This window comes from Miscanthus floridulus, chromosome 19 (assembly GCF_019320115.1).
Source record: "Miscanthus floridulus cultivar M001 chromosome 19, ASM1932011v1, whole genome shotgun sequence".
Taxonomy (NCBI): Eukaryota; Viridiplantae; Streptophyta; class Magnoliopsida; order Poales; family Poaceae; genus Miscanthus; species Miscanthus floridulus.
In genome coordinates this window covers 16857841-16869838 of record NC_089598.1, presented here as the reverse complement: position 1 = coordinate 16869838, position 11998 = coordinate 16857841, and the positions used below count along the sequence as shown (strand labels likewise).

Here is an 11998-nt window from a genome sequence, read left to right as displayed (position 1 = left end):
CATGTGAATCCATGAGGCAGGTGTCCATGGGATCCGTCCTCCGTGAATCCCGCTAAAAAAACAAACATAGGTAGTCTCGTGCATTGCCATATAATTATGAGATAACTTAAGAGGTAACAAGTAGAATGGATTATCATTTAAGTTGTCTTGAAGTAATCGACTACTTAACTTGTGGATACAACAATGGAATGTCTGTGAGTTGCATGACAACAATGATCACTTGTACAATGGTTTGTAAATTGTCTCGTAGTCCTAAATTTTAGCTCATGAGGCGGTTGTTTCGCGAAACAACAAGCTCTGTCTTGTATTGAAATATCGGGGAAGACTTGCGGTTTGCACATCAAGACCATTCTTTATTTCATCAATCACATCCAACCAGATCCAGTGATCATCTTAGATTACTGTATGAAGAACTGCGCCAGATCTCTTATTACACTACATTGTATACTGCTGGACTTGCGAAACGACAATAAGTGCATAAACATGGATCGACAGATACGGTGTCCATGGCTGATGACACTGACACGGGCTCATCCGCTCATGGGGTACAGTACAATACACTACAAACACAGTGCGTGAACAATCATGGCCGATCGTTCGTTCACATGGCGTCAAGCAAGCTTGCGCTAGGCTGAGAGGTGATTAAGCCGCCGCCGCCTCCGGCATGCTCCCAGCTGACTCCCTGTCGTCGACCTTGATGTTGAGGAAGTCGATGGTGCGCTCGCCGAGCGCGAAGGCGTCCCAGAAGCCGTCGCCGAAGACCTTGGCCTTGAGCTTCCTGTACATGGCCGGGCGGTCCTCGCGCACCAGCTCCTCCGCGGGCTGCAGGTCCTTGTGCGGCTCCGGCTGGTAGAAGAGCACGAGCGTCATCCTCTCCCTTCCGCTCGTCACCACGCGGTGCGTGGGCGCCCTGAACACCGCGTTGCTCATGATCTCCATCTCCTCCCCGACGACCACCAGCAGCTCGTCGCGGGCGAGCACGGGCACGTCCACCCACCGCCCGCCGTCGCCGCCGGCGCCGTCCCTGAGCAGCACCTGGAGGCCGCCGACATCGCGGTCGAGGAGGAGCACGGTGACGACAGAGTTGTCGGTGTGGGGCTTGAGCCCGTACACGAGCTCCGGGCGCGGGCAGGGCGGGTAGTAGGTGAACCGCGCGTACGTGCCGCCCTTCTCGCCCACGTGGTCCAGGAAGAACTCCTCGCCGAACCCCAGCAGCCGTCCCATGGCCATGAGCACGCGCTTTGCCACCTGCTCGCTGCCTAGGGCGTACTCGTGCAGGAGCCTCCCGAGCGACGGCGGCCGCGCCGGCCAGAACTGCGTCCGCCGCTCCTCCTCCGGCTGCACCGTGAGGTACAGGCGGTCGCACCAGTCCAGCACCTGCTCGTCCGTGTCCACGCGGTCGATGCCGTACCCCTCGGGCTGGAACTCGCCGGCGTCGTCCCGGTTCGCGTGCCTCAGCTTCTCCTCCAAGGGCAGGTGGAAGAACTCCACCCCGGCGTCCCGGACGCCGTCCAGCAGCGTCACCGGCATGCCGTGGCCGGTCACCTACTAGCAAATTTCAGATTTTATATTCGATTCATAGTGAACTTGGCACGTAAAACTAAAGCCTTTGTCCACTAAACCAACATGAACCTGCAGTGCGTTGCGTACCTTGAAGAGACCCCAGGACTGGAGTGCCGACCGGAGCTTGTCGGCCTCCTCAACGTCGCCGGGGTCGGCAAGACGCTGCACGTCCACGGTGGGGAAGGCCAGCTCGGGCGCCGCGACGCCACCGGCTGGGCTTGGGCGGTCCTTCTCCCTCAGCACGTACCGGGTCGGCAGCGTGGGGAGGCCGCCGGCGGCGGTGGCCACCTCCTGCACCATCTGTCCCTGAGCTTGATGCACCATCGTCGAATTGTCGACCGTGCTGCTTCTACAACACTTGGGCTAGTAAAGAATTTGTTTGGTTGATTGGCCTGCTTCAGTATTTGCGAGCCAATTCATATAGGACTGCTTCCTAAATTTATAGAGCGGCGGTCGAGCTCCGCGCCGTCTACACGTGACGTGGAGCTGACAAAGAAGTGAGTCCAAAACTGTCAGTGTGATGATCTGGATCACGACGGCATCTTCCCCCAATCGAGATCGAGGGGAGATCTCTCATGCCTATCCATAGTTTAATCTAAGATCTGCACGAGCATGGTGTGAAAATGGGTGTTGTTTTTAACGGGGTGTTTTCCAACTTTTAGCCTATCCACAGGACCACAGGTCCGAGCAAGCGTTCTTCGATCAGAGCGTCAACGAACGTCACTGGAGGCAAGAGCACCACTGTTCTTAGACGGATGCCCGTGTAACCATCGCAATCTATGAGTGTTGAGATGAGTTGGTGTGGAATAATTTACACACCAAACCACCACAACACTTATGGATTAAGGTCTTATTTTGACGTAGTCGGATTCGCAACGATCCACATATGTTGGAGTGGATTGAAGTTGAACTTAAACTAATTTCTCTCAAATCCATCTCAACGCATGTGAATTGAGGTGAATCCGACAACATCAAACAATGTCTAACGTGGATACCAGACATCCAAACAAGCCTAAGTCTGGATCCAGCGCCAATCCATTCGAGAACATACACCACTGGTGGAAGCGACTGAGAGCATCGGCGTCGTCGTGGTATTGACAGCCTATTCGCACTCCTGTCGTGGCTAGGTGCAAAGAAAGGAACGTCCGTTGCTTGAGAGAGGAGCACAATAAACTACGGTCAGAGCGGGAGCTCACGGACGGACTTGGCTGTTAGCATCAGGTCTTGTCTGCTTTTGTACAAAAGCAACGTTAACGTAAATGGGGGTGGTTCCACGGCAGCAACGAAAAGGAAATCGTTGAGCGTGACAATGGGAAGCGTGATGAGCGGTTACTGTCAATGACCGGGTGTAATCGGCACGCTGAACGCCCGGAATTATTGCCGTGCCATCCGATTACATCGTACGTCCAAGAAACAATAACTAACGTCATCGGTTGGCGGTGTGATCAGATTACGCAACAAAATAAGCCAACCAAACAGTAATAGACGACTACTCTGCTTTGTAATCGTTGCCAAATGCATAGTTTAAAAGTCGTTTTTCTACCTTAATACAACGATATATAATTCTCTTGTGTATTCGTAAAAAAAAATTGGCTTATTTTTATATACAGCACAAATTTTCTCATATTTTATCAGAGGTTGGTAACGACATAGTATGACATCTGGGTGACAATTTTTTCAAAAAGAAAAATTGAGCACTTCACACGATTTTGACGGAGTTTTCAAGATTCTAACTTTTGGTCAATTTTTACTGGATATGTGCTCCTTTTATCTTCGCCATCCATCGTAGTAAATCCGCAAAACAACAGAAAGGATAAACTATCCCCGCTTAACTATAATTGGTTGGATCGATTGACATTTTCACACCGGTCGGGGCGTCCAATCGTCTAGATGCTCCACCGCTGCCTCCACCTGCACTCTGTGCGCCGCCGCCCAGCTCCGTGTTACCGGCGAGTTCCGCGCCGCCGGCGAGCACACCGGTGACCTCCACACGCCACAACCACCCGCCCTCTGTGCCACCGCTGCCCGCGCCATCCCGACCCCACCCTCTATGAACCGCCACCCAGCTCTATGTTGCCAGTGAGCTCCGTGCCGTCGGCGAGCACACCGGTGACCTCCACGCGCCGATGAGCCACCATTTGTCGAAGCAGCAACGAGATGTTTGTGTTGAGAAAACATGTTGCAAACGTATGTTTCAATTGTTTCAGGTATTTCAGAGGTATGTTGTAAGTGTTTTATATCGATATTGCAAAGGTAGATTGGGATATTGCAAAGTAGATCGAGATGTTGCACATGTTGCAATGGCTATACACTTATGTTTCAAGTGTACGTTCCTAATGTTTCTTCTGTATCAGACGTATGTTGCAAGTGTTTTCGTCTGGATGTTGTATATACACGCATGCTGCAAGCGTATATTTCAAATGTTTCAGGTGTTCCATATATCTGTTACAAGTGTTTCATCTAGACGTTTCATATGTTTGCAATGGTTTTCAAGTGTTTCCCAAATGTTTTGCAAGTGTTTCAGACATATGTTGTAATTGTTTCAGCTGTTTTCGGATATATGTTGCAAGTGTTTCATCTTTGTGTTGCAAAAGTAAATCTAGTGTTTTACATATTGCAATGGGACCCACCTATCGCAGCCATCTGCTACAGCTGCTGGGTGACGTCTTGGTGGCACGGGTCCACTGCTGGGGCACCGCCAAGCAGACGTAGATGGGCGCGTGAGAAACCGAGTGCAGACGTGGAGGCCCACATGGTTGGGTGCACAAAAAACAAGCGGCGTGAACTCCATTTCTTTTGCACAAGCGGCATCGTCCGACGTTAGCACCCTAGATTGGACATCCGGAGCTAGCAAGTCCGTATGTGTCGGTGCGAAATGTGGCCAACAAGTAAATATTTGTAATTTTGCCATGCGTTGTGATCGGATGTGGCCTAGCACTCAATGACATAGGATTTATACTAGTTCAGCAGACAGGCCCTACGTCCAGTTGAGGTCGGTCGGTGACTTTATTCCTGAGCCTAGGTGCTCGAAGTTTGCTGTGGGGTTACAAACGAGTAATGAATGAGAAGGGGGTGTTAGAGGCCCGGTCAGACTCTGAGCCGAGTGGAAGAGAGTGACAGATGCTCAAACGTGCGCTAAGTATCGAAGAGTATGCTCTGTATGTCCGAGCTTATCAGCTGTTGAGAGCATGTAGACTGTGTAGCTATCGAGCTCTAGAACCGTTGTGCTGTTGTCCTCGAGTCCTCGAGTCTTTGGAGCTTCAGGGGGTTCGAAGCTTCTGTCCTTCTAGTAGGAGAGAGCGCATCCCCTTTTTATAGTTGAAGGGGATGGCCTTACAAGTTAGAGAGAAAGAAAGAGTTCATACGGGCGCTGCCTAGTTTTGTTGTCCACGTCATCGGGCATGGGATGGCCATCGGCGTTCATAATACTGTTTATGTTTTGACACGTCTGATAGGCTCTACCATGTTCGTCTGGTACGGCAAATGATGACGCCCACAATCCTGTTTATGCTCTGACGCGTCTGGCAGGCTCTACCACGTTCGCCTGACATGCCCCGATGGCACCGTCCTACAGGTGCGTAGAGCATGGCAGGGTACGGTCCTCGGTATTGCGGTTGACTTGAGCGCCTTACCTTATTTGCTCCGCCTGCTCCCCAGGCCCATATCGAGCGGGTGTCCCCGGTCAATCGCTCCCAGTCGTCCCCGACCGTTTCGGTCGAAAAAGAGCAGCGAGCAGAGGTCTTGCCATATTCTCGATCGGAGAAAGGGGGTCGGAGTTGGACTGCGGTCTCACCATGGCTAGGCCTTCCGGTCACACCTCCGATTAGATCTCCTGGCTGGAGGTGCTAGTCGGGGACCGGATCGTGGTCTTGACCTGTCATTGTGTATCTGGACCGGCCCAGGCACGTGCTGTCATTGCGCCACCTGTTGAGCCGAATTTTGCAGGAAAGTGGATCGGGACCCCGGATTTACGAACCCGAAGCTGTTGTCAGCTAGTATACGGTAGGACCCATCTCTTTGATTGCCTCAAGCATAGAGTACTAATATATTCTGGGGAATCTTCACCTGTGGCTCTCGAGCAAAGACTTGTGACGTTTACGGGGAGGTCTTCATTATTGTTGGAGATATGGTGATTGTGATTGATTTAGAAGTTAATAATATAAGTGTGGCTTAGTAACAGAAGTCCATCAACGTTCCAATGAAAAAGCCGGCACGTGCTCGGATATTTTTTTCGGTTACGCAGTTTCACATATGCTTTTATATGTTTATTAGGGTTATTGTGGTTTTTTTTATCGGGTACAATTTAGACGCATACAACTCACACACTTCACGCTCACACCACACGTACGCGTCTATACACATGCAAAGAAGAGAATAAGAGGCTCTCTTCAGTCTCCAGTGCACAGGAAACATACAGTACCACCGCGTGCGTGTACCCACCTATACTATGCTTTTATATATTTATTAGGATTTTTTTATTCTTTTTTTATCGGATACAACTTGAACGCACACAGCCTACACACTCACACCACACGCACACATGCGTACGCGTGTGTACACATAAAGAAGAGAATGGGATGCTCTCTTTAGCCTCCAGCTTGGACGCAAACAACCCACACACTCACACCACACGCACACACGCGTACGCGTCTGTACACACAAAGAAGAGAATGAGAGTCTCTCTTCAGCCTCCAGTGCACGGGAAACGCATAGTACCACCGAACGTACACGCGTGCGTGTACCCTCACGCATACATACCCTAAGTTGAAATGTGCAGTACCACCGAACGCACAAGCATACGTGTACCCTAAGTTTTGTGAAAAAATTCTAGAAAAAAGGTGCAAACACCATGTTTTGAACCCTGGTGGGTAGTGTCTCACTGAACCGTCCTGCAACTAGACCGCATGCCCATTTCCTTTTTTCATTCTTCTTACTTTCAATTAACCCCTCGAGTCCATAATTTGTCATTTTGGATAATGGTTAGTTTTCGTTTCTAATGTATACATAAATCAACATATATACATAATTTTATTAAACCACTTTTTAAGACTAATCTCTATACATGTTTTTTGTAAACTAATAAATATTTTAAAGGTTATTGCTATTCGAAGTTTCAAAAGTTGGAATTATTTTTTTCCCAAACAACAAGAACTATAGGACTAGACTAGAGGGCCGAGGGGCGTATATGTGTCATCCTCTAGGACCACATGACAGCTCGGACCACAGAAACATCTATCTATGGCACGATGAATGGGACGTAGCAAAATCTTCAAGTGCACATTCAGTGGCAAAAGGAAACGAATGCTACAATACAAAAACATAATCAAGGCAACTTGTTTCGTCCACTTGAACTGCTACCGGTACAGCAACAGCAACAATAGTAGTTCTTTCTACCAAAAAGTATTTTTCCTTTTTTTATTTATGAAAAACTATTAAATTTACGTAACAACAAAACAAAATAAAACTGATTAGAATAAATAACTCCCAAAAGTTCCTTGTTTATGCCCCGGTAAGGATTGACCACTTCAGAGACTCAAAAATACCATTTGAAGAATTTGGTATTTTTGTTTCATATTCATGAATATATCATGAAAAAGAAATAAATTAGGTGACACTGATCTTTCAAAATTCAGAAATGACGTAAGAATGCCGAAAGCCTAACAAGTACTCCATCCTTCTTAAAATAAATCAACTTTTAAAAACTTTACAAACCAACCATACAAAATATAGTTCCACTGTCAGTTTTTATACCCTTAGAATATAATGATGACTTTTAAATTTCAACAAATTATGTTGGGAACTTAACATGGCAATTAAGGAAAAATCGATTGTGACTGACTGTACACGCCGGTCGTGTAGTGCATGTAATTCAATAGAGCCTCTTTACCATATTTTATTTGAAAAGGTACCATGGAACACAGGTAATGATGCGTTTTTCAATCACCAAGCCCAAGTTGTGGATTTTGTACATCTTAATGGTACATCTCCAAACGGCCGTACAAACCTCAAAATAGTTCTTTATAAAAAAAACTCAAATTAGTTTGGACTCATTCGCTGGTCTGAAACTCGGCTGAAACTGGCTGAAAATACTGTTCCGGCTAAAAAAAGAAGCCAAACAAACTAAATATAGGATAAGCCGAACATAGCCTTCATATACTTGTACTGTATGTTGCAACTTGTGCATTCACTGGAGATTGTCTAGAGAGAGATTGGGAGAAAGGGTCCACGAGGGACACCGGCCCATGTGAAATGGAGATATGGAGCTGGTAGATGGCAGCTGCAGAGCTGCTGGATTCTGCCATACAAATATTCTGAATTCATGATAAAAAAAAATTTCTGAATTCTGATGCAAGATTCGGAACGGTAGGCGGGCATTTTTATTCTTGTGGATACGAATAGACCACTAGCCACGATCGGGAGTGACTGTGATCGGTACCGGAGATCCTGGAGATCATGGAGGATAAAAAATTCTTCATACTACTCGCCAAAAAAAAAAGATCGTCCATTGCCTGAAAGGCAACATTGTGCTTGGATATTTTTATGGTGTTTGACTATTTTCTATCTTTGTTGGCAGACCAATATGTGGCTTATAGGTACATGGACGCCTATTCATTCAATTTCTTGGTTGAAAAAAGGCAAATGAAGATTCTTCAATACAAGAGCAAACTGACACTGCCTTCATGCATTTAAAATTAGTTAGTAGGCCGTATTTTATTTCATTACCATAACTCTTGGACCAATAGTTTCTTAACTAATACATATATACATATATTTATAATATAAATTTGGTGTCCCCTATTGAAAACACCTACTTATATATGGTTGTGATTTTGTATCACAATCGCAAATGACAAATTAATAGAGTGTTTATTGGTCAAAGTTCTGTTCTAACAAAACCAAATACTAGACCTGACTCATGGAGGTCCTAAATATCAATATTATGGGGTTCATGGAAATTTTGTTCCGTACTGAAAAGGTGAAAAGGAACACCAATAGTAGCATCGGGAGGCACTGCCGGTGCCTATCTGGTTCCCAACTCCCAAGATCCGTTAGAGAAATAATAATAATAAACCCATGTAACTTCCAAGCCCTGCTAATGGTTCGGTGTCAAATGGTTTTAATGGGTTGGTGTTACTCTGGTTTGGTGAAGAATGGTGTCGGTGTTTTGGACCGGGGGTCCTCAACCGACTAGTGAATTTGTTCTGCGTGCTCCCGATTTCAGATGGTGATGCAAAGAGACACAAGATTTATACTGGTTCGGACAATCGGTGCCCTACGTCCAGTCTGAGAGATCGAACTTGTATTCCTTGCACCGAAGTGCTCGTAGTAGGGGGTTACAAGCTAAGGGAGAGAAGGAACTAGTCCCAGGTCTCAGCCGGGTGTCGTGTGGGCCGTCTGAGACATTGCTCTCAAGCGGCTGGAATGTGTGTGTGTGTTACCCAGTGTTCTCCCCCTCCCTAAGTGGCCCAGGTCCTCTCCTTTTATAGTTGAAGGGAGGACAAGGACAGTACATGTATTACTATGCGGCGTCGTGCCAATAGGGGTGGCACGTCCGAGCCCTGTGGCCTGTTCCTGTGGCAGCGTGGTCGTAGGAGTGGTCCGTCCTTGGAGTACTGGGGCGACGTGGTTGTCCCATCAGATCCTGTGCGTCGTGGGAGCCCCGGGAATGTCTCAGAGCGGACGTGGCGGCGAACGTGCAAGCCACTGTGGACAGACTGTGCGCGAGGCCGAGACTTGGTCGGTGCCGAGGCTTGCACTGTGGTGGGGGGGTCTCGGCAGGCACGAACCCCAAGATCGCTGAGGCCCTAGTGTATAGTGCCGAGGCCTTGAGCGGGCGGCTGATCATGGGTACAGCGTTAGGACACAGTGGCCGGTAATCCCCGTCGTACCCTGTCCCAGCCGGTATGGCGCTGATCGTGGACACAGTGTTAGGACACAGTGGCCGGTAATCCCCGCCGTGCCTTGTCCCGGCCGGTATGGCGCTGATGCGACCTCGGGTCGCGTCGGCCATTCTGTGGTGTTGAGCCACTGTCCGGCTGAGATTGTGGGAGTGGTTGAAAGTATTAATGAGACGTGACGCGCTGTCGGGGGGGTCGACCGAGGCGGGGGGCGATGGGCTACGGACGAGCCGGCCTCGAGCGGCATGGAGAATGAGGCCTCGCACGAGACGGAGATCAGGTTCCTTGCCGAGGCCTCGCGCGAGAGGCCTCGCGCGATACGGAGAATGCACCTCCTGCCGAGGCCTTATGTGGAGAGCCTCGGGTGAGGCGGAGACGGCGTTCCCTACCGAGGCCTTCTCCGGAGAGCCTCAGGCGAAGCGGAGTTTGCGTCAGGATGCCGAGACCTCCTGCTCGAGGCTCGAGGCGAGGAGGAGGAGGACCCAGTGGGCTCGGTCGTGGCGGGTGAGGGGCCCATGACTTACCTTCTAGTTTTTATTTATTAGATGGGACTCTAGCGACCCTTTTGATGTTTGCTTGGGGTACCCCGTTCTAAGGTATCCGACAGTAGCCCCCGAGCCTCGGGGGGGAGTGCGTGCACTCCCCCTGAGGGTTTGCCGAGGCTTATTTTATACCTGCCCCGTAGGAATTGGGGTTTGTTTTTTTTGAGGTTCCGGTGGGTGCGCGTGAGCGCACCCACCGGGTGTAGGCCCCGAGCCCCTGGAGGAGTGGAGTTACTCCTCCAGGGGCTTTCTTCATCTGTGCGTCTGAACGAGTAGTTCTTATTGCACGTTCGGGTTGCGGGGGTCTCGGCGAGGCTGCAGGAAAAAGCCCTCTAGCCTCCGCACGGAGCGAGAGGTTCGTCAGGGGTCCCCTGACTTTGGGTATGATCCTCACACTTCCTTTCGCTCGGAAGGAGGGGTGGAATGTGCCAAGCTACCCTCGATGGGCATGAGCGTGGACACTTCCGGTGAGCTGTTAGCAGGTAGTCCGAGTGGAGGCCCGAGCCCCGTTCATTAGGGGACGACTAGTGGTCCAGAGACGCACTCTAAGAGTACCAGGGGGTTTCTCTAATGGGTGCCGAGGCCGTTCGCTGGCCTCGGTGGCTCGGTGCCTCCCTACGGTGGGATCCCATTCGGATACTTCCCCGCCGGTCTCGGACACGACTTAGGACGCCCCGAGCGACCGTTTGCTCGGGCCTGGGCCATTTGTAGGCTCGCCCCGATGTTGTCCCTGACTCTGTTGCCCTAGGGTGGCTATCGAAACCTCTTGGAGGCCCAGCCTTCAAACCCCTGGACCGTAACGGGCTTGGTGCCCTTTATCGTGTTTGTAGCGAAACCTCTAGCACAGTTTTAGACCCGTTTGTCTTTGTCTTGGGTATCCTGGCCCTTTCATCTGATCTTCACATGTCCTTTTCGTTCGGACGGAGGGTTAGTTTGCCGAGCCCATTCTGGTCTCGGTAAGGTTGCAGGAAGAGCCCCTAGCCTCTACGTGAGAGGGCCGTCGGGAGTTTCCCTGGCTTTTTATATGCCCCTCGCGTGTGAGGGTTTGTTTGCCGAGGCCCCTTTGGGCGCAAGCCCGGGTCGTGGGGTCTTGGCATATTTGTAGGAGGAGCCCCCTAGCCTCTGCATAGGGCGAGAAGGCCGTCGGGGGTTCCCCTGACTTTTTATGTGACCCTCGCGCTTCCTTTTCACTCGGAAGGAGGGGTGGAATGTGCCTCGCTACCCTCGATGGGCACGAGTGGTGGCACTTCCGGTGAGCTGTTATCGGGTAGTCCGAGTGGAGGCCCGAACCCCGTTCATTAGGGGATGGCTAGCGGTCCAGAGACACACTCCAAGAGTACCAGAGGATTTCTCTAGTGGGTGCCGAGGCCGTTTGTTGGGCCTCGGTGGCTCGGTGCCTCCCTACGGTGGGATCCCATTCGGATACTTTCCTGCCGGTCTCGGACACGACTTTGGGCATCCCAAGCGTTTCGCTCGCTTGGGCCTTAGCCCCGTATAGGCTCGCCTGCAGTCGCCCCTGACTCTGTTATCCTGGGGCGGCTGTCGAAACCCTTTGGGGTCCAGTCTTCGAACCCCTGGATCATAATAGGCTCAGAGCCTGGTTCCTTCCTATGAAAGGAACAGGCCGCGGGGAATATCTTCCCTATTGGCTCAGCAACGGGTGGCGCTCCTTTTGAGGCAGTTTCATGGGGAGGCAAAACGACGCCTGCTGCCGTAGTGGCCGAGCGTGACGTGATGGACGGGACGTAACCGTCCTCGCATTTAATGCGGGAGATGTGGGCGCGTGGGCCACCGAAATCGGCTCGTGGTTAACCGCGTCGGACAGGGGGGAAAACCTCCCCGATTTCGTCGCTCGTTCATTTTGCCTCCTCCCTGCATAAATACCCGAGGAGTCTCGCCCCTCCTCGTCTTACCTTGCCTGCATTAGCACCGCCTCCGTCGAGCCATCGCCAGAGCAGCGGGTGCCGGGAAGAAGAGGAGAGAAGAGCGAGCCTA

At 50.5% G+C, this 11998-nt stretch overlaps 1 protein-coding gene across 1 annotated transcript; it reads right to left on the bottom strand.

Moving 5' to 3' along the window:
• Window positions 1-332: 332 nt before the first annotated feature.
• Window positions 333-2086, bottom strand: LOC136527513 (jasmonate-induced oxygenase 4-like). The gene is made up of 2 exons (XM_066520269.1): window positions 1651-2086; window positions 333-1545 (listed from the first exon to the last, which is right to left on the bottom strand). The coding sequence occupies exons 1-2, from the start codon at window positions 1885-1887 to the stop codon at window positions 643-645; spliced, it is 1140 nt and encodes a 379-aa protein (XP_066376366.1). The 5' UTR covers window positions 1888-2086; the 3' UTR covers window positions 333-642.
• Between the last annotated feature and the right edge of the window lie 9912 nt (window positions 2087-11998).

Excerpts from the sequence above, each read along its gene's own strand:
- LOC136527513 (XM_066520269.1), bottom strand. The coding sequence starts at position 1,887 with ATGGTGCATCAAGCTCAGGGACAGATGGTGCAGGAGGTGGCCACCGCC. Across the intron at positions 1,546-1,650 it reads AGTCCTGGGGTCTCTTCAAG|GTGACCGGCCACGGCATGCC; the intron begins GTACGCAACGCA and ends ATTTGCTAGTAG.